General features: G+C 43.2%; 1 protein-coding gene across 2 annotated transcripts in view; it reads left to right on the forward strand.

Moving 5' to 3' along the window:
* Positions 1 to 22,974, forward strand: part of fgf14 (fibroblast growth factor 14) — a gene marked incomplete at both ends in the record, with an annotated part of 145,154 nt that extends 122,180 nt beyond the window's left edge. For both annotated transcript variants that reach the window (XM_083776976.1, XM_083776977.1), the window contains 2 exons: positions 21,312 to 21,510; positions 22,826 to 22,974. In XM_083776976.1, the coding sequence (XP_083633102.1) occupies positions 21,312 to 21,510; positions 22,826 to 22,974 (348 nt within the window). The remainder of the gene's footprint in view (positions 1 to 21,311; positions 21,511 to 22,825) is intronic.
* Positions 22,975 to 27,014: the final 4,040 nt, after the last annotated feature.

Below are 27,014 nucleotides of genomic sequence, written 5' to 3' on the forward strand. Positions count from 1 at the left end.
GCGAGGCATGTCAAGTTTATTTAGCATCTTTTATCCATAATAAATAAGTTGATGATGCAGTAAGTTGTCTCTTTGTTACCCGAGTGTGCAGTAACCTAGAGTTGCACCTCCCACGTTTTTTTTTTATGTGCAGGAGTACCCTTTTTTGTCTCATATATATATATATATATATATATATATATACTGTATATACTGTATACACACACACGCACGCACGCACGCACGCGCGCACGCACGCACGCGCGGACGCACGCACGCACACACACCATATAAAGCCCAATTTAGAAACACTGCTATTTTCACATATTATGACATGCCCAGAATAGCAGGGTTCAAGTGGTTAACCATGAGGCAATCCCCAAAGTGCTTTCAAAGTAGTAGAGACCGGGCAAACAACTCAACGCCGGATAGATTATCGATCCACGTCTTCTCCCTGTGATTACCTTTAAAGGAGAATCTTTAGAGAGGCTCATTTCCATATGTGAGTCCTCCTGGATCCATTCAGACAGGCTCCTCTGTGGCGTTGCCGACCTATAGCATTCCTGCCAATAACGCCCTGATCAGTACGACGGAACGGGGGAAATATCGTCTCTTTGCTGGATATCACCGAGAGCGTGCTGTGTGCTCTGTGCTTGTGGAGAAGAGGCACTTTGTACAGTATATTGTATATTTCTGTGTGCAATTTCTGTGTGCAATTTCTCCCCAGAAGATCAAGATCAGTTCTGAATAAGGTGGTGCGTTTGGTTGATGTGAAAAGGCAGGCAACAAACACCCCGGAAAACATGACTTGCTTGTGTAACAATGTGGACCGCTTGTGGCGTCCCAATGCTCGGAGCACTAGGCTCAAGACATGTGTCGCGTTCATGCAGGAGGTTATGGTACACACCTCTGCTGTAATCAGCTGTCAGGCTGCTGATTTTTTTCAACACTTTTCTACACACCAGTCACACCTCGTTCCCTCTAACATATGGGTCTGCTTAAATACGGCTCCCCTCCTGCTGTGCATTCGATCTCTGCACACTTCTGCTCCTGGCAAAGCTTAACCTCCACATGCACCATCCGAACCGCCCACCTTATAGTTCAGAGTACTCAAACTCATGGCTCTACATAGCAGTGGTTTCCAGCCCTTTTCGTATCAAGGTCCATTATTTATTTGGCCTTTGAGCCACAGACCAACATTTGATGAGATTTAGCCTTGGAATATTTTGTTATCGTTGGATAAGATTTTGTCCACAATTCCATACCGTAACCATATAGATGTTTAGCATGCTGTTAAACAAAGTTTAGGAGTGGAGTCAAGTTTAACTGTATTCCATTTTTTGCAATAAATGACAGTGACTGAACAGCTTTTTCCACTCTCTTTTAAAGAGATAAAAATGAAATAGAAAACTCAAACTAGAAAAGTCAAAGTCAGTCAAAGATAATGTGTACCGAGTCAAAATCTCTATAGGCTCTACAATCCTGTAATCTGACTTTATGGGTTTCCCCAGCGATTAACTGTATCAAAAGGGTGTGTGTGTGTGTGTGTGTGTGTGTGTGTGTGTGTGTGTGTGTGTGTGTGTGTGTGTGTGTGTGTGTGTGTGTGTGTGTGTGTGTGTGTGTGTGTGTGTGTGTGTGTGTGTGTGTGTGTGTGTGTGTGTGTGTGTGTGTGTGTGTGTGTGTGTGTGTTCGCGCGTGTGCGTGTGCGTGTGTGCATGAGAGAGAATGTCACTGAATAATAAAGAAAGGGAGGGAGACAGGAACGTGATTGGTTGTACATTATCTGTGTGCTTGGGCTCTCTGTAAGCCTGTGTTTGTATATTCTATGTCATTCAAGCATGGGTGCATCATTGTAATTTCCCCTTCACTCAGTACTCTATACAGTGAGCAGCTATCAGAGCAGACATGCAGCACGTTCTTTGTGTTAATGACCCTAAATGCTGGCCTAATTGCTTTCCCAGTGTGTAAATGTCAAGAGCCGCATGCTAAATACACTTGGGCTCCTTGCCTCGAGTGCAATGTAATGTGCAAATGAGCAGTGTTGGGCCATTGGCTTGTAAAGCCACAAGTAGACCCCAGAAACTCAGAGTCCAAACAGTAATTGGACGTGTAAACACAGGACCGTTCCCTTGGCACTGGCATCCATTATTCATTCCTCAGACCATATTGGAATGAAAATGGACGGAATTATCGGTGGACACAATGAGATGTCTTTAGAGGAACGGGAATTCTTGCCATGACATTATTCCCTGTCAGCAGATGTACTGGTATTCTTTATCAAAACGCCTTTTGGGAAAAATGTGGGACTCAAACTCACTTTTGTTGGATGTACGTGGAAGCAAACGGAAACAAATGTATAGCATGTCAAACAACCAACAAAGGCTGCGTACATTTTAAATCATCCAGAACCGCCTGGTCTTAGATTGTTGTTTTTGTGCCCATTGGGATTTCAGTCCGGATCTTGTCACCGGGGGGGGGGGGACCGCGGTGTGTTGTGCTGTGAAGGATGGAGGCCTCTCTTGGTGTGACAGGAAAGCCGCCGGTGTCTCACCCCATCTGCCTTGCAGCTGTAATACCACCAGCACCCCTCCCACTTTCTTTCTCTCCATGAATCCCCATGTGTCCTTTTCGGTCTCATCCGCCCCTGGAAATGAAAGTAACATTTTATCAAGCTTCACCCCTGCAGTTGTAAAAATCAATAGAGTGTGAGCCCATCGCGGAGAGGTTGTGAATCATGAAAATTCGTTCTCTTCAATCTTTACTAAGCACGGTAGCTCCCTGAATCTACTGTCTCTCTGGCTATACCTTTCCACACCCAGAGTCAGGCAACAGAACAGCTACAGCTAGTGAGGGAGCACTAGATAGCGCCATTTCAGTGACAAGTGCACGTATGCATGCATGCGTGTGTGTGTGCACGCACATGCGCAATAGTGTTATTGTGTGTGAATACATAGGTAATAATATGTGTTGGTACAACATCATTTAGGGAATATGCATTACAATAAGCATTGCGTCTGTTCGCACAGTAAGCTAAACTGTGAAACGCCAGTTGCACTGCTAGTTCTTATTATGTACCGTGTCTGTATTTACATCCATTACATGCATACATGCCTGTGTCAGGCTCATGTTTTGATGTATTATATAGCAAAAGTATTCTTCGTCTCTGGTAAAGGATGGATTTGACCTGTAAATCATGGCTTTGTGCAGTCTCATGGTTTCAAAGGAAGTTGTACTACAAGAAGGAGTTGTGCTCATACACTGTGGCGATTGAATCACAACTCGGGAGCAAAGATCAGACACCACAACACCCACACACAAACTTCTACTGGCAGGAGAAACATCTCACTTATTCAGGCCTACAGTAGGGGAGAGCCGCCAAGGTTGTAACGCTTCACGGTTGTAACATGGACGTTATCTCTTGATTGGTCAACGCCACCATGACGCCATCGCGTCAGTATGTGTACAGCAACGTACTCTACTTGCCCAAGAAGTTTGAAGTGTTTACCTTCATCCCACGGGGAGCTATTGGCGTAAAACAGATTTTTCTCAAAAAGCAAAAATTTTACACCTGGAGTATATGTGTGCTACAATTTTTTTCTTTGATGTTGGTGAATAAAAATCCACATGGATGTCTTAATGCTTATTTTCTTCATTAGTTTGCATCGTGTTTAGACGGAATTCACGTTCATTCTGGTCTGTAAGAAACGGCAAAGAAAACTTGCAAAAGTGGATCAATTGTAATACACGCCGGCTCCATTCAATACCATTATAGGTCATATTTACACAGTTAACATATTGGCCAATATTATATGTTCTAAAATTGTATTGTATTGTGTAGTGTATTCTAAAATTATTGTAGGGTTGTATAACATTGTACAACTCAATAAATCAAACGATTTCAAACAATAAATCGACCTGTTTTATAAAAAAAATAACTTGAAGTGGTTTATGGTAGCAGACATGTGTAGGTCCGTTGCCTGAAAATGTTTATGTGTAGATAAACGGATCTCTGAGTAAAAAAATGAAACGTGCAAAGTGTTACATCCTTGGCGGCTCTCCCCTACACATGCAGGCAAGCACAGGTGCATTGGTGCATTTTATGCACATCCACAAACGACAGCACTGCAAGGCTGCTAACCTTTGCACCACTGTGCAATACCAGATGTATGATAATGATCATTTTAAAACGGCTGTAAAGTAATGATGGTAACATGAATAGTGGCTGAATTCTATTCTGCTTGGTCATTCATCCAGTCAAAACATTGTCCCTTTCAGTGTGGGACCATTATGAAGCAAACAATAGCTTCTAAGAAAACAGTTGATAAATATTTTTGTAAATCACTGCCAACATGAGAAATATTATAAATATTTTTTTGTTATGATTTGACAGCAGTGTAGGGCCATTTTAAATAGAAGTGAACACACATCAGTCAACTAATGACTGCTCATGAGAAAGAAATATCAAAGAGCCGTTACAGAACTTTCTCTGTGGAATATGAAAATGACAGTAGAATTCTCCCCATACAAATGAGCGCTTCATATCATTATCATCTACAGGAGTCTCTGCCAAGATATCGATAAGAATGCAATGCTCCCCATCTGGTTGTTCTGATAAAGAGAGATTATGCCCACGGGAAGCCAGTGTAAAGAACATTCGCCGCAGTGTGACATGGGATCGTAATCAGCAACAGGGGGTAAGCAAAGTCCTCATGCATCATCTCCAGATCAGATAATAGCCTGATGGTAGGACAGTTGCCCCTCACAGCACCCGGCAAACAATTGATCAAAGCCAAAGAGTGACTGTCTATAGCATTGTACACTGTAGTATATTCTATATTGTCGCTTCACTTTATCTGAAAAAAAGAATTGTTTGGGGCGACTGCTTTTTGGCTCATGGTAGAATGGCGGGCTGATTGGCAGGCCCGCTCTGTGTTTCTTTTCTGGCTGACCGGCTGGATGTCTGAGCATTTCAACTGTAACTGTGCCAGGTTTCCTCTCCGTTGCCTCGGAGAGAGCCGTGGACTTTTGGGGAGGCCTCTGCTGTCATTCCTATCGTATCATTATGCAGATACACAGTGTTGTGCGCTTTGGCTTTGGCTACAAGTCAAGGAGAGGAGAGAGAGAATTTTAGCTGTATCCCAAATCCGTACTGGATAATTTTTACCCTGTGTTTTACGTTACACACAACACAGTATGACGCAGTATGAGTGTGATGCGATTGTTATTACTCGTTAAGAATCTATATAATGATAGCATTGTTATGTTCACTGTCATGATATCTGTTCCAGCATCCAGCGTATTTTCTGTGCTACAAAGTCCTAATATGTGACTGGATCTGGCAAAAAAGGCCCTCGACCAGAGTAATTTTTCAGGTTTTTTTTACAGATTATTAAAGTACAGAATGTAAACTGTAAGGGACGGAACGGTGCATGTGCGTGCACGCTAGAACGCGTAACCCTACTGTAGATTCAAGAGAAGACGCACCTAATCAACCTCGTGTCACCAGACTACTTAACTCCACCCATAATGACCACCATAACCACCCCCACGTTTTAGCTGTCAACAGTGCAACACTAGAAACGGTAGATCAGACAGACTACAGTATAGTAAAACAGTACAATTTTATGTAACCTTATGTGGCAGCTATAACAAGGGCAACATTCCCTAAAAAGGGAAGCATAACCTAGAACTCTGACATGTTTAAAGCCAGTAGAACAAACAACAGTACTGTACATGCCACAATGTTACTTACTGTCCAAGGCGACCCTTGGCTATGACTTAGTCCTTTCTGTCAGACAAAGGATTAGTAGACCAGGGTTAGGGGTTTGTTTTAAACCTGATCAACTGCCATGCATTCATGAAAAGGATACGTAACTTAATTGAAGCAAGCAATTTGTCACGAGAAACACATGCCAGTTTCCCGTAACCATTTCCACCAGTTGCTTTAATATAATTCAGCCACATCCTTCCACAGGATGCAATAGACGCCTTGAAGAAGTGAATCAAAAGCCTGTTTAAGATGAGCATGACAAATGGCTGCATGGTTCAGGAGAGCAGGATCACATGAGCCTTTATCTGTAGGGTGATCCGTTTAACGCACTGTATTCAAGCTGACAACACTCGTTGCATCACATTAACTACATCTTTATATCATTTTTTTCCCCCTCTGGTCTCGGTTATATAGATTGGGTACTGAATACGGCGGTGAGTAGAGCTATCTTTCTTTCATTATCTTTTCCACACATATGCACACACGCACTCGCACACGCACACACGCACGCACAGTCGCGCACACACACGCACACGCACACACACACATGGTATTAGTTGGCTTTGCTCACTGAAAAATATCACATAATTAATAATTATATTGATGTTATTTCTTAATTTACAATTTTATTCTGTATACTTTTAGCAATAAAATGGTCCATCAGTGCTTTCCATGTTTGACAAACATTAACATTGTTTTCAACTGAAAAATGTGTGACCTCGTCGCTCGACAAACCTTTCAACTGAAAAAAGTGCCAGTTGCATAGGCATTTTATTGACTATGGTGTGGCTCCATAGAATGAGTCACGGCTAGTTTGGCTAGCCATCTATATACAGTAAGAGTCTGTCTGTGTTTATGTGTGTGTGATTGATCCATCAGCGGCCTATTGCACATTGCCTGTAGGCTTAGTAGGCTAAAGTATACCTCCACACATTCTATTTTACATACTGTACGTATTTCATTTTCTCATAGGTCATACAGTACAGTAGATACAAATGACTTACACATTGTGAAATCTGAGATCCACGTGATGAAGCTAAAATTGAACACAACATTTTCCACTAGTACTGATTCCTCAATGTGGTTCACATTGCAGGAATCAACAGATCAGTGAAAAGCTACAAAATCAATTCTGTGAAACTGAGAATCTGTTACAGATAATACTTACACTATTATTATGTGTGACAGCTGCAGCCTTGGCCGAGTGTGTCCCTGTGTTTGTCCCCGTGCCGCTCGTCTGTCCCTCCCCTGTCTCTCTCTCTCCCTGTTTGTGTCTGTCGGCGTGGGCGTGGCTCGCTACTCGGTCTCGGCTCCTGGATCTCTGCCGGCACACACCTGCTCTCGGTTACTTCATCACCTCCCTGCAGTCGACACACCTGCCATTCATCAAGCTCATCATCGTGCCCGTATATCTACCCCAGCTCTTCATTCACTCATCACCAGATTGTTGTCTCGGCTACCATGGACCACTGCGCTCGTGTCTCATGTCTTCCTGCTTGCTTTCTGCCCGCCAGCTCGCTTCCTCCACACCTCTGCCTCACTCCAGCCATCCACGCTCTCAGCCCATTCCAACCCATCAGCGCCCTGGATTCTTCCATTACCACACCTCTCTGCCTGTCAACTCGATCCTCCCATCCTCACCCCCATCTGCTTCCCCTTACTTCTGCAATAAAGTCTGCCCTTTCCATCTAACCCTCTGAGTTTGAGTGTAACAAAATAGTTATCTGCTAGACATTATGGTCTAGTATAGCCACAGAATTAGCGAATTCTGTCTCATTAATGAATTGCATTAAAGGGAAACTTAAAGGGAAACTAACATCATAAAATGTTAATGATGTTTAAGATTTAGAACACTTTGTGTGTAATATGTGGTTTTAGATATTTTAGTTTTAGCAGTGAGCCCAGTGTCTCTGATGTGATGGACACTGGGCTCACTTACTTCCTGGACTACATGTTGTCTCAGTAAGCCCTCCCCCTATCCACAAGGAGGAGCAGTGCACCAGCGCATTATGGGAATTGTAGTCCAGGAAGGAAGTGAGCCCAGTGTCCATGACATCAGAGACACTGGGCTCACTGCTAAATTCTAAAAGATCTAAAACCATGGGCAAACCCTGTCTTTTAAAGTGAACGAGTATGGTGGCACCTGGAACTGGAGTTTATGCTAACAGCTAGCCATAATTATAGAGTTAACGTATATATTTTTTGCAAAAAGGGTGAAGTGTCCCTTTAAGTCATAGTTGAAACACTATACTCAATAGAAAACATGCAATTCAGGATGTAATTTGCTGTAAATGTTGGTCTTCACATATGGGGTCAAGCTTGGTTGAGGAGCCTGAGATGGCTACTGGCACAAAGGAATGACCAAGGAACTTTAATGATGTCCTGAGGAAGGATGAGTTTGTGGCAGAACTTGCTCCTCATATATTTACTAGCTAGTATCTCATCCTAGACGGGATGCGGTTCTCCAGGAGAGAATCCAGCGTTCTCATCCTCCACTCCACAACCACCTCCACATTCTCATGTTCAACTCCAACTATGGAGCTAGCTTTCTCCATAGCATTCTTGTGACACACATTGCAATTCTTGGCATAGCATATGTGTCCCCCCCAGAATATGGATGCTTGGGATCAGTGCTTTCCCCACAGAACCTGTTGTAGTCCGTGATAGAATGGGAGAGTCCATCGATGTCCTCACCGTGGTGGACCCTTTGAAATGAGTCCCAGTCTGTTGACCACTAACGGTAGGAAAGTAGGGAAACACGAACGAGCAATAGGGAGAATCACTGACAAGAGTGAATGTACAGTACGAGGAAAACTGTCAGTGCTGCTTCAAGGAATTGGTATATTGCTGTCCTAGAGATTGTATGTAAGTGAGACAGAAAGTCAGAGAGGGAGAGATGGAGATAGAAATAGCTTCCTTCCGGCAGAGGATTCACATTGTTTTGTTCTGTGAATGCAGCGTGCCTTGTGTGCTTGACTGCTCGTGTGTGTGTGTGTGTGTGTGTGTGTGTGTGTGTGTGTGTGTGTGTGTGTGTGTGTGTGTGTGTGTGTGTGTGTGTGTGCGCGCGTGCGCGCGATTCTGAGATGTTTGTCACCTTGTTAGAGAAGGCATGACGGTTGAGTGCCTGACACGAGATGACTAGCCAATCTACCACAAATCTGGCTGCCTTGACACCAATATGGCATCAATTTACAGTTCAACACCGGGCAGTAGACAAAGTACCCCCCCACACACACACACACACGCTGTTTGAAATTGCGCTCATGTTGTTGTGGGTGGTTTATCCGTGTGGTTTGCTCACCTACAGTAAGTGCTGTGCCACAATATTTTCATCAATCATTTTTGTTTAGGTTTAACAGTCCTTGGTTCTGGGTGGTTTATGTCCATTCCATCCAGTCCACTTTTTTTAACCAGCATAAAAAATTATAATATATAAAAAAGAAAACTCAAAAATGGAGTTGGGTGGTTTCCTCCCGAATTCAAGTCTCCCCTCAGCCTGTTGCTGTTGCTCATGACATCACATGCACCTTGAATAAAATATGGACATTGAAATAGTGATTCTATGTTGTGTGTGTGTACTGTACGTGCATAGAGATGATTGTTAATGAGCAAGAGATGAAAGTTAATGAGCAGTGTGTGTGTGTGTGTGTGTGTGCGCGCGTGTGCGTGTGCGTGTACAGCTAAGGCCGGGGAGTTGTACTGTGCGTGCGTGCGTGCGTGCGTGCGTGCGTGTATATGAGAGAGAGAGAGAGTATTGTTGAGCCATGGGAGTTGCACTTGGCTAGTGTTAAAACAAAATCTAAACACAACCTAAAGGTCACCATCTTTAGGGAAACTTTATCGAAAGCTTAAGTGCTTCTCATGGCCAAACACTTTAAAAGTGTCACTGGCTTTCTGTCACCCACCTTTCAAAAACTATTCCGGATATCTTCCATTAGGAAGATATCCGGAATAGGAAATAATGAATTGCACAAAGAGAGGGAGGACATTATTTTTTATTTTACTACTTCAGTCTACTTTATTGAGTAATGCAAAACGTTCGGGTAAATTGTATGTATTTCATCACCCTGCAAACTTTGCAGTCTAGAGTCAGACTACAGTCCCAAACCTTTCCATGTCAAGGAGACACAAGAGATAGACACCCACACGTTTACTCATTAATATGCTTTTGTTAGTGTTTGGCATTGGACAAAGCAGTGAGGCATGTACTCCTTCATCTCTGCAAACAAAACAAAGCTTCACCATCTACACGTGAATTCACTTCAAAGGGACTCCCAAGGTTTCCTAAAAAAATTGTGGTGGGCATCATTATGGTGCTTGCCATCATTATAGACCTCATTTGTTCATCAATGGAGAGCCATTTGCACTTCAAATAGAAAAATGATATCTCTCCCTCTCTCTCTCTCTCTCTCTCTCTCTCTCTCTCTCTCTCTCTCTCTCTCTCTCTCTCTCTCTCCAGTATGCAGTTGAGCTTATCTTTTAATATCCTGTTCCGGCGTATGAGCATTATTAGGGATTTTTGTTTTTGTTTTCTCTTACAAAAATTATACCCGGCATGCACTTAATGTATTTGAATGAATATGCATTCTTTACTTCAGGTATTGTCAGGTCACTATTCAAGACATTCATTAGACATGCTATAATCACTCACATCAATAATAACCCATAAAACATTTGATGAGGAATTCTCTGTGAGGGGGTTGGCACAATACTTCCCCACTGTGTTCAGATTCAGAAGATTCTGTTATTGTACAGTATATGTTTATTGACCTATTTAGCCTGATAAAGGCAAGGAGGGAAGTCAGAAGTTCAGTCCACATTCATAGTCAGTGTATTTGTATATAATCCTTCACATTGTATAGTGACTATCAAATGCTTAATGCTTCCATTTCATGTGTGTCGTGTTTTGCAACGAAATATTCAACATTCAACACGACATTCAACATTCTGTTGGTCTCTTGTCTTTGAGTAATGAGATAAATTCTTCAAAATAGCAACATATGATATAGCACTACCGTAGCAGTACAATATTGGCAGAAACCCTGTATCTCCATATTTCAGCCTCAAATTATTTTAAGGGGAGTGGCCTATGGCCGCTTGCAGCTATCTAACTATTAATTCTAGACGTGTCTGTCTGTTTGTCATAACCTGCTTTAACCCGTTTTGCTCCCTGCTGCCTTGATACTTGATCTGAATTTGCATACAGGCATTGACCATTCCGTTATGCAGGGCATCTCGAAGCCCTCTTTTCAATTTAACAAATTGAATGCTGTTTATTAGCATTTATTTTCGGCAACTCTGTGTAACTCTATGGGCGCAGTTTCACCCTTACGTGGCATGTGTGGTGTCGTTACACCATTTTTAGTTAAATGCTGCGACATTTACAAGAGCTGCATAGAACACCATATGACCAGGGTTGCCAGGTTAGCGCTTTCCAAGCAACTGAGTATATGAAAACATAGTTTATGGACTAAGTTATCATAGAGATGACATATGGAATGTCCCAATTTATGTTTCTTTTAGCCTACTATACATCAGGCAGGTCTAGGTTAAAAGTATTTTTGTTTAGTTACTGCAGTAGTCATTCACTTTTCTGATATTGAAGCTTAAAGCTGATACTGTATTGAATAAGATACTGTAGTATCACTAGCAAAGCTTAGTTTCCTTTGAAAATAAAACGGTATCGGCATCTGCAAAATAAATAAAAAGAAACCGGTGATTGGGATCGCCCTCCCAAAAAACGTTACGTGTGTGTGTGTGTGTGTGTGTGTGTGTGTGTGTGTGTGTGTGTGTGTGTGTGTGTGTGTGTGTGTGTGTGTGTGTGTGTGTGTGAGAGAGAGAGAGAGAGAACGACACACAGACAGTGCTTCGCCTGCTTCGCGGACCACTTGGGGGTCTGTCTCAAACTGTTTGTATCAATACCAAGATCTATTAAATCGCATTACCCACACTCTGTACATAATGTGGTGTATATATCTTCAAACGGGTAAGGACTAGTACTAATAATAACTATTATCTCCACCAGGCCGAAGGCATACAGAGATTATGACAACAAGGCGAGTTGTCATAATCTCTACTACTCTCTCTCTTTCTCCCATCCGTTTTGCTCCCTCTTTGACAGTCCAGTTGCCAAACTTGTGCGCACACACTCCTCTGTCCCACATTTTCCAGAACAGCCTGTTATAGTGCCACCATGAGGCAATTTTTTGCAAAACACTTAAAATATATATATATACTGTATTACTCATACTGATTTTATCCATACATCATGCAAATCGGTACACACTATCTCTATAGTCATGTGATTAACACTGATCTGTGCGATTTTCCATATTCCTGGGCTAAGATTGCCTTCCAAAATTTGCAGGATTGGTCCATTTTGAACAAAATGCCTTAAATCATGAAATTTTGCACGCACATTCCCACTAGGCCAAGTAAGAAATGCCACTTAAAATGTTCAAATCAGCCTCTATAACAGGTCGATTAACGTTTAGAACGAAATGCCTCAAATCATGAACACAGCATCCAACAACAAAACAACAAAAAACATTATACTCCTACACATTTTGTCCTGAAGTAAACAGAGAGAAGACTGCTTTCCTCTCTCCCTATAGATCCCATAAACAGACATAAAGAAATAAACACTCAGGCAGAAATACGGAGAATGAAGTCGACTGCAAACAGGCAAATTGTTGTGTAACACAAATGAAGGTTGTTCCGGAGTTCCATTTATTTTCAGAGACCAAGTACAGATTAGCTCTCGTGCATAGGCCTTGCCCACCAGCCTCACGGCGTGTGGGCCACTAACACACAGTTACAAACATTGTAGTAGGCTTTATACAACTCAAGACAGAGACATCAAAGGGAAAATGCAAAGGTGGTCTCAACCCCCTTGTACCAAATTGTCTGTGTCTGTGTCCCTATAAGGTAATGGTCAAGTCACAGAGCTAGGAAGCACAACAGGAACACGGTAGGTGTCCTAACATGTAGCAGGCAACCCCCAACCATTTGTTTGGTCACTGGCTATTCTGAGATTCCTAGCCTCTGTGTCATGACATGTTTGCCCAGCTGAGAGACAATGTAATGTCACACTATACTTATATAAACAGTTATTTAAGCTATATTAATGTGAATTGTGATTCCAGATACCACAGTCCAAACATCACAAACGTCTGACCTGGTGCACACTGGTGCTCCGAGGAGTACTATTTCTAGTTTACCTCTTTTTTTCCCCCCTATTGTCCATTATGGTCTGACAACCACAGAGAAATAGCCCCGGGCTTTGAGACACCTCAAATGCTTGTTTCTACCTGTCAGTGACCGTATAATCCAAAAATAATGCATTTTCGCAGGTCGACGACACTCATAGCGCGCGCGCGCACACACACACACACACACACACACACACACACACACACACACACACACACACACACACCAGATATCAATTCCCACTATCTGCAATGTCAACCTCTGTCTCTGCAAGCAATCCATCCAGTGGGCTACACTGGCCGCTCTCTTCATTTACCCCGCCTGTCTCCAGTCCTCCTTTTGATTTGGTAATCAGACAGCTCTGCCGAAGCCACAAGCACAAACCAGACCCCCCTCCTCTTCCTCCCTCCTCCCCAGCCCCCGTTGTCTGCACACTGTTGACGTGACTCTTATACATATGAGAGCAGCTTAGCGTTGTGAATGCAGCTCAGCTTTCTAGAGGTTGACCTTTTTGCATGGATTAATAGGCTTTATGCCGGCAGCATTAATAAACAATTTCTCCGTTTCCACATTGTGGTAGCGAGCGTCACTCTGCATGTTAATGCGGAGCCCCTCCCTTTCTTAGTGGCTTCTCACCTAGTTTTAGGTGGCCCGTCAAGTAATTTGATTTAAAATCTCATTTTGGATTGGCTCTCACAATCTCTCTTTTTTCTTCTTCTTTTTTCGACAGCTTTTATTTAAGACGTCCACTTTCCCCACTCACTGTTCATTTGCATCGTTTATCCCTTGAACACCTTTTCGTCTCTCTCTTTCCTATCCCCCTTTTTCTCTCCGCCGATCTCATCTCTGCCCGCTTTTGTCTTTTAATTAGTACTTTGTCAAACATCTGTGTCATCTTTAGTCTCTCTTTAGTCTCTCTCTCGCATTTCCTTCTGCTGATCTCTCTCTGACATTCTCTCTTTCTCTATCCCTCCTCCCCTCTATCCCTCTGTGTACCTGCCTCTTTATTGTGGTAAGTGGACTGATTATGTGAGCCTGCGCAATTCTGGCCCTCTCTCCGTTTGTGGCCAAGGTCAATTATGGCCTTCTCCATTCAGGGTATGGCCAATCAGGGGCCCGGGGGGCAGAGCACCTTGCAGGGGATTGACACGAAAAAAATATCAACTAATTTGGTGCCTCAAAAATGATTTGATTTGCCAGCGGTGGGAAGGTGTGCCACCACCACACGCTCTCTTCGCTTTCTCCTTCTCAATGTCAACCATTTTTCTAGCTTGGGAGTTTGAAGTAGGTCGGGCGAGTGGCTTATTGTCGGGATCAGCCGGTAACACGCGTGTTACAATGCGCTAGACCCCTGGGAGATGGATCGCTGAGGTGGAGGGTGAACTTGTGGTCCAAAGGAGAGAGCTCTATAGAGGGTATGCACGTGACAACATCATCAAACCAGGAAGCTATGCAGGAGTAGCCTACTGAGTATAGCAAAAAACTACTTTCTGGCCTCGACAGCCCATACATCCACACAGAAAAGTCATATCTGATTGCATTAAAGGACCTATAACATAACATTCTACTTTTTCAATTTATTTTGTGTTTTTGGGGCTCCCATATGTATTTTCTATCCCTACAAATAACCAATTTTGAACAATCAGGCTTTCATATCATATGGGTGTTTTAATTGCTCTCAGGAACAGCTCAACTGATTTTGGCCTCATCGTGATGTCATCAATGTCACCCTACTTATATAATTCCTCTCTTTTTCAGTCTTCAGTTCCAAATTTGCATTTCCACTTTGTTTACAATGTCCACCATTGTTGATATTCCAAGCTGGCATGGAATGGAAACAAGCCTGGGTTTATCTAGCATCAGTATTATAATGTCTCAAATATTAAATAATCTGCATATCAGCACCCCCACCACCTCAGGACATTGTGGTACTGCAGCTAAAACTGCTTTCAAAGTCCAGAATGAAATGACAAGGCCTGGTTATATCAGAGTGGTGATTGAGGCTCAAACCATTAGAAATAAGTTTGAGGGACATGGACAATATGATATTAAATATTAAAAGCAGTTTTAAAATGCATGTTATTTGCGCTTTAAACAATGTTAAACAATGTTAAACTCACTTTGCATGTTGCTTTGCCACTCGATTTGCCACTCGATGTGCCATTCACTTTAAGCATGCGCTGCTGCGCATACCCTCTATACCGACTGAGCTAGCCTGACACAAAGTTTGACATTCTATGAACGGCACTCTGAAAATCACATAAAAAAAACCCTGCTTGTAGATGGACATAGATGTTTGTGGTAGTGTAATTTATAGCAGTGTTATATTACTGTAACATAGAGAATGACACGGATTTTCACTCCTGTCCCATTAAGGTATATTTTTCTTATTACTTATTAGCCAGGAATCATTTTAATGTGCTGCCTTGCTCATTTCTTTGGATGGGAATGACAGGACATTTAACAGTGTAAGTAAATAGAAAATGACGGACAAACACGGGGTAGTGTACAGTTTAGTGACAGTTGTGTCAATGTCAGGTACGTTTATGTTCTGTGATTTCTTAGGCTCATCAGGGGCCTTTTGGGGAAGCAGGAAGGTTGTGATCAGTAGCTTCTGTGGCATAGCACAACCCGATGAGAAAGAAGTGGAATTAATTACTTAATTGAACCAACATAGGCAACCATGAAGGCTATAAAACTGTGTTTCTAATTGGCTCAGGGACAGAGATTGGCTGGGCTCTAAGGAGAGCGTGTTTCAGTTAGACACTTCAGTTTAGGATTAACCATTTACCATTTAATGCTTGGCGGTGTGACTACCTGTGCAAGCACGACAAAGACTCTGAGATCCCAACACCCCCCCCCCCCCCCCCAGAAGCAGAGCATAAGATACAGTTATGTACTCAACATACAACCTTCAAGGCATAAATTAATACCGATACAATCCACAGAACATACAATTCACAGAAACAAACATTTAAATATTGAGCCCTTTAAAGCTGTGTATCCGTTCAAGATACACAGATATAACATTGACCACCCACAGAATCATACATTTACTTAACCCTAGAAGACTAATTAAGGCCCAGGCCACACGTATATGGATCTTTTGCTAAGCGGATATTTTCGTCCTCCGTTTTAGAAAGAATCCCTGCCCATACGACAGAGATATCTGAGTCCACACACAAACGCAGAAACGCATTGAACACCGGATAAAATTACTGCAGTAGCAGGTTTCAATTGTAGGCTATATTATATTTGTATACTATATTTATATTTACACTTATGAGGTGCCAATCATATTTTCTAATGAAGGAATAAAGTACCCCAATTTAAAAGCCACCTAAATTGAGAGTGGAAGTGGAACATGTTTCTTCCATTGTCTGTCAGCATGTCACACTATGCGTAAATCTCCAAATCCCGACTCTCGTCCTTTCTCTCCATTCATTTAAAAATGATAGACACTTTACCATTGCCCTGGCGACTTGGCAAGTCCTGCACAGAAAATAATAGCAGATTCAGACCTATAAGTGGCGCGTCCACAACCAGTTGTGAGCTTGTAGAGTGGCTGGATTTTCCAGGTGTATAATAAATGTCACGTTATAATGTAGGCTAATAAAAGTTCACACGCGCACATTGTCGGCATGCAGGCACAGTGACAACGCGGAATGCAGTCAAGGGGTGTGCCCTTTATTACCTTAACGAGAGAGATGTGCCATATGCACACGGCGACCCACTGTATACTTTCTTTCTTCTCACCATACCACGCTATTCAATGCGATATTGCATTCACTCGCTGCAATTGATGCAACATATAATAAGTTTTAAAGTTGTTAACACTAACAGTGATATATAAACATGAACAATCGGATTGATATCCGTGTAGTTTCCATGCAGGCACAAGCTGCATTTCTCACCTAATTATAGTAAAAGTTATATGCGCAAATGAGCGGTGACATCATTGTTTCTCAAAAGCTCCGTTTCACATGACTACACAGCTCCACTGATCCGGATATTTTCGAAAATCTTCACTTATTTATCCGTTTCCAAAAACCTCCGTTTGAGAAAACGAAGTTTGCATGTGGCCGTGTCAGGGACCAGAGTTGGTCGGCGATGAGAGACACCAGGATTCTTGCGTGGTTTTCTTGAAAAGGTCTTTTTTGTCTTTTATTTTCCACATGAAACATGACAAATAACAAACTAATTCTAGGCCTAAAAACAATGAGGAACTGAACTTACATCAAGACTGAACTAACCAAAATGAGACATGAGGGGAACATAATGGGTGATCAAACCACTATTTTTTTTTTTTTAAGATATTTTTTTTTGCGGCTTACGCCTTTTATTGATTTTTTGAAGGGACAGACAGTAGGCTGACAGGAAACGGGAGAGAGATGGGGGATGACATGCAGTAAAGGCCGTGTCGGGTCCGGGAGTCGAACCCGCGGCAGTGCGGCACACTGCGACTGGATCACCAGTCCGGTGCCCAGACCGTTACGCTACGGCCTGGGCCGATCAAACCACTATTGACACACAAATAATTTAAACATTTAAACATATACCTGTACTACAACACTACAACAAAAGAAACATATTAATTAAAACTAAAATATCAAAATGCATTTCTTCAAAATTATAAATTCAAACATAAATCCCTGCCCAACCCCAATGCAAAGGGGACATGGTGCAGTCCAATTACCCAGCTCCTTATAAGCCAATCTGAAGCAGCTGGCCCACTCCAAACAAACATTAAATAACTCCTGATAAAACAACTTGGCATTTGACAAAATATAACATAATGGATGTGTATTCCAGTCCGTAATTTCATCACCACAATTGCAATAAACAGTGTGTCATTCAACCAGTTGTGTTGTGTGTATAGTCCTTATGTATGTAGAATGTAGTAGTGCTGCAAATAAATATAAACTAAATTAAACCAAAAAAAGACAAGTTTCCACCATGTTTTACCATGTGTGGCCATCATATGTGGCCATCATATGTGGCCCTCACAGGCTGAAAGGCCCAAACGTACACAAAAATGTGCGTTTTGCAAATGGGTCAACAGTGTACCTGTTCCCAAACTTTTTCGGCTCAGGTACCCCTTGGGGGGAAGAATCTTTTCCAGGTACCCCCTCATCCTCGCAACATTGATAAGCATATTTTGCAACCTTACATTTAGATGCCATTGGAACACATTTTCACAACATTTATTTAAGATGCTATCTTAGAATTGATGTAGACCTATTTGACAGTGCAGAAACCTAATTGCCTTCCTTGATGCATCAATTAAGCATCAACGACCATCAGCTGGTCACAGTCACAGACACTCAGCCTCTGCAGCGCTCTAACTGAAAGTATGACTACATGGAGTCTGTTTCATTTCTATCCAAAGGCCCTTGAATTATGGAATATGATTAATGATTACTGTGATTATGGTAAGCTCAGATATCACACATACCATAATTAACTGGCAAAAAAATATATATATATATATATATATTTCGTGGACCCCCTGGCTATGCGTCGCGGACCCCCAGGGGTCCGCAAACCCCACTTTGGGAACCACTGGTTTACACCGGATCCTAGCTGCCTTAGTGCCTTCCGTACCTACAGTACAGTATACCGGAACTATCTCTACGCTGGATTTTAATGCCGTTTTAGGCGTCATATTGGGAGAACAAAGGTTGTTTGCTTCGATGCAGGTCAGCAAAGACATCTGTTCTAGTTTGTGTCGTTGGCTGGGGATCACCCCAGTGCATTGCAAGTCTGAAAACTCTCTCTGCCACAGCTATTATGGTACCAGTATCATTCTCATGCAGTGCAACGTTGTGTTTTGTGGGAACACCTGCTCCTTTCGGGAGACATCTCTCATCTCGCCTGCCTCTCTCTCCCACCCTCACGAGATAAGCCTTCTCTTATATAACTGCCTGGGTATCTGTTAAGTAGGAGCTGCATGATACAGTACGTGTAATAGCCTGTTCCTTCACTCTGTCTGTCCTGGCAAATGGACGACAAGCCTTCCATTCTGACAACCTGGACATGATAAGCAGCTCTTTGATGAACTGCTGTTTGCTGCTGACACACGATAAATCCTAATGTACCTCGCAAAATGAATCATGATGGGGTATAGAGCCCAGCATGGTCCAGAGGGAATGCTTATTTATTTCATATTAAACATGCTGAAGCTTTAATCATTTAAGCATGCTTTCATAGTGCTTGCCTATACGATGTCTCTGCCTATGGATTATTGTGCTCAGCCTCTATCTGTTATGTTTCCAAGATTAATAGTCCCGGTCCTAATTTGTACAATACAGCATTCTACTGCAGTAGCCTTAAAGGACCAGTGTGTGGTGGGGGGGGGGGAAAGCTTGAAATTAAATATTGACTGTTCAAGGCTTGATATATGTTGTTGTGCGTGGTGTGTCACACCGAAAGATAGCCGATCTGCAAGCTCCTGTCGCACCGTGATGCGTTGTGAGACATTTGAGGGTTTCGGATCATTCATGTTAAATATGCCATATGACATCACGAGAGGATGCCATATGATGTCACGAGGGGACACACGCAAAAGCAAACATAAAAAGTCCATATAGACTTGGCCGCAACATGACGCACGCACGCACGCACGCACGCACAGTACGGTTTCATGTGCAATCATGTAAGTATATAGTCACTGCCTTTCGTTGTACACCCATCAGTGGCTGCATTGACACTTGACAGTATTGACTACTCGTCGATGTAATACTCGCAGCAAGTCTTGCCGTGCCTTTTCATACACGGCCATCACAAAATGGAGTTGTGCTCACATTGCTGAATGAGTGCCTCCCACTCAGGAGTGGTTGGAGTCTTCAATCAAGGATAAAGAGGAGCTCTCAGAAATGCAGCTGCTAGCTGCTCGGCTCAACACAATCATTACGGTCATCCAGAGTGTCTCTTTAGTTCCTTGGCACTGCTGTGCAATAGCCTACTCTACTGGCTCGTGGTTAAACCCTGACAGGAGTAATTTAACACAGGGCTAATAACGGCTATTATGTTGTGGTGTGTTGTGTGTTTCGAAGTGAGTGTTTAGTCCATAAATATCCCCAGGCGCTGTTTGATTTAGTAGCATCGCCTCAAGGAGTCCACCACATTACACGAACCCACATCAAGATCGAATAATATGTAAGAGAATATATTAGTTGGCTATATTATATTAGTATTAGTATAATGAGAGTGAAATTGTAGCAGGTTTAAATACCACAAGCATTTAACGCACCATAACAAATTACCCATAAAATAAATAGGCAATGTTTTTGACTCCCTACCTTGGCTTTTACTCGTGCTCGTAGCTTAACAATGAAGTAATTAAGATAATCAGTGAGGGAGGACTCTTGGAGGACTTATATACGTATGGAATAATGATGGCTTCAACAGATTTCCAGTGTGATGAGCGTGCCTTGATTAATACAGCCCCAATGAATGCCTTTATTTTTAGCCAAGCAGGGCACACAACGTGGAACACGTTTTATTACCCTCTTGGTCAGAGACGAATGGGAAACAGTGAGAGAGAGAGACGTGGTGCTTCAGCGTTCATTTGCCTTTGAAAAATTGAGGTGTAAAAGAAGGGGAAGTCACTGGATTCATTATATCATTATTCACATCGTCTATGTATAATAAGGCAGTCGCAGTCAAATGGTCGCTGCATGGAGGTAGTTTGCCGACATACTGCAAGGAATTATAAATTTGTCTGGCATTTTGTCAATCGAGATAACCTCTCCAAGGTCCGTGAAAACATTTGATGACCATAAAAGAGGATTTTCATAGCTCGGGTCATCCATCTAACAAGAATGTCTTGTTGGCCTTCAGGGAAAAAGCACATTCTTATACAGTATTGAGACACTGAGGTCAGAGCTGAACAGTATTCATCCGCTGGGAACACAAGCTAATTGACCCAACCAGTGCTCTTACAGCTCATGTCGAGGTTAAGGCCAAGGAGAGACTGAGCATTGCATTTCATAAGAGCAGCCTATTATGCCGCATTTGAATGAGGCATGATTACAGACGGTAAGACCGTCTACTGCAGATATACCTCGGGGCAATTAAGCATGTGTCCTTTTCCAAGACAGGTGGAGTTATGGAGTCCAGTTTACCTTAGCGATCCATGTTTCCATGCATGGCACCTCATTAATCACTGCAAGCAACCATGCATGAAAGTTATGGGGCATTTCATCTCTGCGACCTCCACATCACGTAATCTAAGACAAACTATCTCTTTGTTTGCGTACCGTTGTTTTTGTAGTGAATTCGTCTGTGTGATCACTGAGGCCTCGTTCTTATATATATTTCTCCTTTCTCGTGTCTTGTGTCTTTACAGGAACTCTTTACGGCGGAATGCAAGTTCAAAGAGTCGGTGTTTGAGAACTACTATGTGATCTACTCGTCCATGTTATACAGACAGCAGGAGTCGGGGAGAGCCTGGTTCCTAGGGCTCAACAAAGATGGCCAAGCTATGAAGGGGAATCGTGTGAAGAAAACAAAACCAGCTGCTCACTTCCTGCCCAAGCCATTAGAAGGTAAACAGCAGGCAGGATTCTGTACAGTATTGTGATGCCAATATGTGTTGGCCCTGTGGCTTTTCAGAAAGGACCAGCGAGCCATAGATCTCAACGACACAGCACTGGACTGTATGTAATTTGTATTTATCTGCTGATATGTACCCACATTGATCGTTAAAGGTGGTATAAGCAATAAGCATTGTTAAAATAAGTGTTAAATGGCTGTGTGTGTGTGTGTGTGTGTGTGTGTGTGTGTGTGTGTGTGTGTGTGTGTGTGTGTGTGTGTGTGTGTGTGTGTGTGTGTGTGTGTGTGTGTGTGTGTGTGTGTGTGTGTGTGTGTGTGTGTGTGTGTGTGTGTGTGTGTGTGTGTGTGTGTGTGTGTGTGTGTGTGCGCGCGCGCGCGCGTGTTAGTGCGCGCGCTCCTGTGTGCCTGTGTGTGTGCCTGCGTGCACTAACGGGTATCTCCCGCATCTCTCCAGCTCCTAAACAGAACATGTTTGAAGTTGGGATACCAATTTCATCCAATCGGGGCGAGAGCACAAACGCAACGATAAATAAATAATCACTTACACCACCTTTAGGTGGAATTTCGTATCCATTTGGATCCATTTTGAAAACTGAGAATTGTACTGTGTGCCTCCTGGGAGCTGAGAAAGTCTCTTTCAGTGTCATCATGATGAAATGTTGATACTTCACAATGCATTAGTGTTAGTAAATGTCCCGTCAATCTCCTCACTTCCCATGTCGGATTCCAGTCCATTATTTAAACATGGAGTCATGCTGAAGCGTGCTGTAGCCATGGCACAGATTATGAAGTGCTAGATAATGAGGCTGTCTTTGGCTGTATTCCCCCCAAAGACTTGGTTGTATTTACATTGAAGAAAAAGAACAAGCTAGTATGCTGCGGCAACCCGTGCGTGGGGTTAAGGCGGGGACTACACTGTATATTAGTATTTTTGAGTGGTGCAACCACTCGAAGGAACAGCAATGTCCGTGTCCGCCTATGTGTTTACCTATGTGTCCACCTATGTATGTGTTAATGAGCACGAGTATGACTATTATTACCAGTAGGGGCGCTGTTGTGCCAGAGAGAGAGATAGTGCTGTACTGTTGCCTGCTAATGAGAGAGAGAGAGAGAGAGAGAGGGGGGGGGGGGGGGGGGGAGAGGGGAGTTGCACCACTCAGTTCACACTGGCGTGATGTTTTAAATATTATACGGTTTAGAGTCAGACTGATAATTGGTGCTTGGTTTACCTGTGATTGTAAATTGTAAAAAGTTGTGTTATGTTTTATGTCGCTTTACTGACAGTGTGTGAACAACTCTCTCTTCCAGTTGCCATGTACAGAGAGCCATCGTTGCACGACGTGGGAGAGCAGCCCAAAGCAGCAGCCGTGCCCCCCGCCAGTAAAAGCACAACTGAGCCAGCAATGAACGGAGGCAAGCCGGTCAGCAAGCCAGACCCAATAAAGCCCCCCACATAGCCACACCTCCCCTGTGTGTGTGCCGGGCGTCGGGTGTGCAGAGGGGCCGGGGAGGAGAAGGGAGGGAGGAGGAGAGGCCAGGGTGAGGGGGAGATATATAGGACGAGGATGGGGGAAACGTGATGGAGTCAGGGCTCCCCCAACCACCACACCCCACCCACCCACAAGACTTCCAAACCCTCTTTCTTCTATGGAACCAAGCGAACCTTCCATACTTTGCCCTCCTCGATGTCCTCCTCCCTCTTTCCAGCTATTTCATCGTGTGCAGATGGATTCCGAGGGAACCCGACCCCCCCGTCCCCCCCCCTCCACACACACACACACACACACACACACACACACACACACACACACACACACACACACACACACACACACCAGCCCCGCGCTCCTACCTAACCACCCTCCACCCCGCCAGAGTGTCTCCAGCACACAGGGGGTGGCTAAGGGGGGCAGCAGAGAAAGAACTCTGATATTGGGAATGCCTGGCCCGACATGGAATGCCTTTAGAATCTTCTCTGTAAAACTGTGAGAATCCATGAGAACGATGTGTTTTCACAAAGCCACAACGTGGCACCTTTTGCTTGCTGATGGTTTCATCCGAGAACACCTTCCAATAAACCCACCCCACCCAGTCCCACCGCCCTCATGACGCCCCTCTTTGCAGCAGAGTCTGTGTAATTTCAGATCTATTTTCTATATACCACAGTGCACCAGCTATGTTCTGGGGTAGAGACTGTACAGATAGAGTAAATAACTTGGACTGTCATTATCTATTTTTTACCAAGTATGATCCCGTCTCTTTCTCTTTATAATCTCTAGTCTAGACACACACTTTCCTCTTTGTCGAGTCACTTAGACGAGACAAGAAAAAAAAACAAGAAAAAAAAACTAAAATAATTTTGTGGGGGGGCGGTGTGTAGTAAGTAAGACACACATTCACGGCAATGTGGTACGAGTAGCATACACACATGCTACATGTAAAGGATCCTGAAATTGTTCTTGACCACTGCACACGCACGCACGCACACACACACACACACACACACACACACACACACACACACACACACACACACACACACACACACACACACACACACAGTAAAGACATGCACTTCTTACACTGTGTGTGGGGAGGGGGAAATCAGAGTCTAAGATGAGTCTACCAAAGGTTTTTTTATGGCTACATAAAAAGACATTGGATGCTGGCAGATAGCTCCTGCAATCATAGTTGATGAAATGCTAATTACCCCCACTGCAATCAGTGTGAGGGACCCTCCACACACGCACGCACACGCACGCACGCACGCACCCACCCACACACACACACACACACACACACACACACACACACACACATGCATGTGTGCGTGTGTGGGAGAGCGCTGTAGGGAGTGGTGTATACATATCACTGTCTTAGATCCCACCAGCGGTTCAGATCCGCCTCCTCTGGTAAATAGCAAGCTGAAATCTATTTTTCTTGAATCTTATTTCGGAGCATATAATGGGCTCTAGGAATATCTCTAGGCCTTGTGGGCCTCGTTCAGCTGTCCTTCACTCGCGGACTTCTCTGAACTAGGAAGCGAGGCTTTTGGCTTTGACTCAGATGGTCTATAACTGCAGTACTGGCAGCCATTTTGTGGCCGCATCTACACAGCAAAGTTCCCAGTGTTAATTTAACTCTGAGTGTACAAATGTAACTTACATGGATAGATTTGTACACTCCCAGAGTTACAAATGGGTTAGGGTCCAAATGGAGTTATACATGTTTAAATTAATACTGAGGATCTTGTGTACTTCAATGCAGAGAGATCCATGACCGAATACAAGTAGGCGCCATTTACACTGGCTGCATCCCCATTTTGTTCAGCAAACTAAAGCATGGGCAAGGTTAGTATTGTGTTCTCTCTTCTTGCAGCAGTTATACAAGAGATGGCTTATATTGTAACATTTTCACTGTATAAAATGACTATAAAAAAGAAACTTTTTAACTGACTAGATATTATGAGAGGATTTGTTTCCCAGCTCAGCATGCAGAGTCCGGCATCAATCATCTTGGCCTCTCATGTGCCTGTCTGGACCTTGATTCCTCCCTGGCATGCAAAAACACGTCCCCAGTCCAGTCCCCACTGGGCCCCAAGGTGCCTCACTCACTCCACACATCTCCTAGACGACACGTAGCATTATCCAGTCAACAACAGTCACCGTATGTGCAATCGTGCATGCTATTCCCTCTAACAAATTATGCGAACCGTGCCCAGGTATTGTTTTCAATGACTTCACTATCCTCCCTTAATTGGCTTGAGTGGAAGTGGTGTTCGCCCCGCTTGCAGCCAGTCATTTACATTATGTAGCCAGCTAGCCCGCTAATGGTAGCGAGCATAATGTGCACGTCGCTGTCAGGTACTTCAAAACCTTTTACATCCACCGCAGCTTGCCAACTTGGATGCCGTGTTATTGTTGATGTGCAACTTAGCCATCGGCTGCTTGGCGCGTGCGCACACTATGCTCCCTCGGGTGTACCTCGCGAGGTTGTTATCAAGGGATGTAAAAAAAAAACAGTGTGGGTTACATACAATGATAGAGGGAATGACATTCTCACTCACCATGCACAGCAATCCACTCATACTGAAATAACCAAAGTATTTTCTGCATTCCCGGAAGAAACTGGTTATCAACGAAAAGTAACTGATCCACTTTCTGATTTGATTCACCCAAGCTTTCACTGTGATAGTATCTGTTCTACAAAAAAAGGGAATAAGCTACTTTTTCTAGTGATGATGTCACTTTTGAGAGGCTAGAGATACCTTGAACCATCCACGTGCATGTATTGATATTGTTACAAGGGGCAAAGTGTGGGGAAAGTACTTTACTGATGTATGTATATTCATTAACCACTTAAACTCTCTAGTCTTAGAGAGACTGTACTCGGATTGCTTTTTCCCGTCTACCCCAAATCTCTTCGCCACAAAAAAGCCGATCTACAAGTTTGTAGATCTGCTACTTTTGGGATGTTCCTCCCATAGGCATGCTGAGGTTAAAGTGGTTAACGAGTTGTGTATAGTTTGGTTTTGAAAGCTGAGTGGGCATGTTGTAGGCTGTGGCACACTCATTATAGTTCTATTGGATTCTATCAACAGATTTATATAACATTTGTCTTGTTTTATCGATCTTTGGTAGATAAGATTTTAGAATATAGGCAAACAGACATGGGATGCTACTGTTTGTGACTATTAAGCAATTGATTTGGCACATACAAAAACTGAATTTGATTTTATTGGGTTTATTTATGAGTGGCCATTTGTTATTGCAGGATGTTGAAGCACATTAAGTTACACTTTAAATACGTTGTATGTACAAAAGCTGTTAATGCTGTAATGACAATGCTGTGCTATACACACAGTAGGCGGAGCACCACTAGTTGTGTTTTGAGGCCGGTGTCAGTCCTCCCTCCTTACAAGCCATCATTTTCAACACATTAACGAACTCTACATGCTGGGCTCGCTACTCCGGTCCTGCGGTCCAGTTGCCTGGCTCCTCCAAGGCCAACTTTATTTTTGTAAATGACAGGTGTGTAAATCTCTGGTTTTGATCTCCGTAGCCACCTGTTTAGTTTGTCAGTCCGTTCTTGTCATTTCTCTCGTATACGGGTCGTGCGTGATGTCGTCTTCTGATCCTGGCAGTCGTCTATTTTGTTTACCAACCCTCTCACTCTTCAGATTTGTTGAAAGGAGAACTGTTAATAGATTTATAGCTCCTTTCGTTACCTGTACTTCTGTTTTCAACCTCTTATTTTGTATGTTGTCCCATCTGTTGCATGGGGGAGAGGATGGCATTGATGAACTGCATGTAGTAGGCTATGTCTATCAAGAACTGTTGGTATGTACCGCTAATTTTACATACATATATGCAACGAGTTTGTCTGCACTGTACAGTTTGTGTTTGTTGTATACACATATACAACATATTGAATAAAATATTTATATAAAGGTGTGCTGTAATGTCAGTAACATACTCAATGCAATATAGTGTGCAGT

The sequence above is a fragment of the Protomyctophum parallelum genome (genome assembly GCF_964188405.1).
Source record: "Protomyctophum parallelum genome assembly, chromosome: 11".
NCBI classification, from domain to species: Eukaryota; Metazoa; Chordata; class Actinopteri; order Myctophiformes; family Myctophidae; genus Protomyctophum; species Protomyctophum parallelum.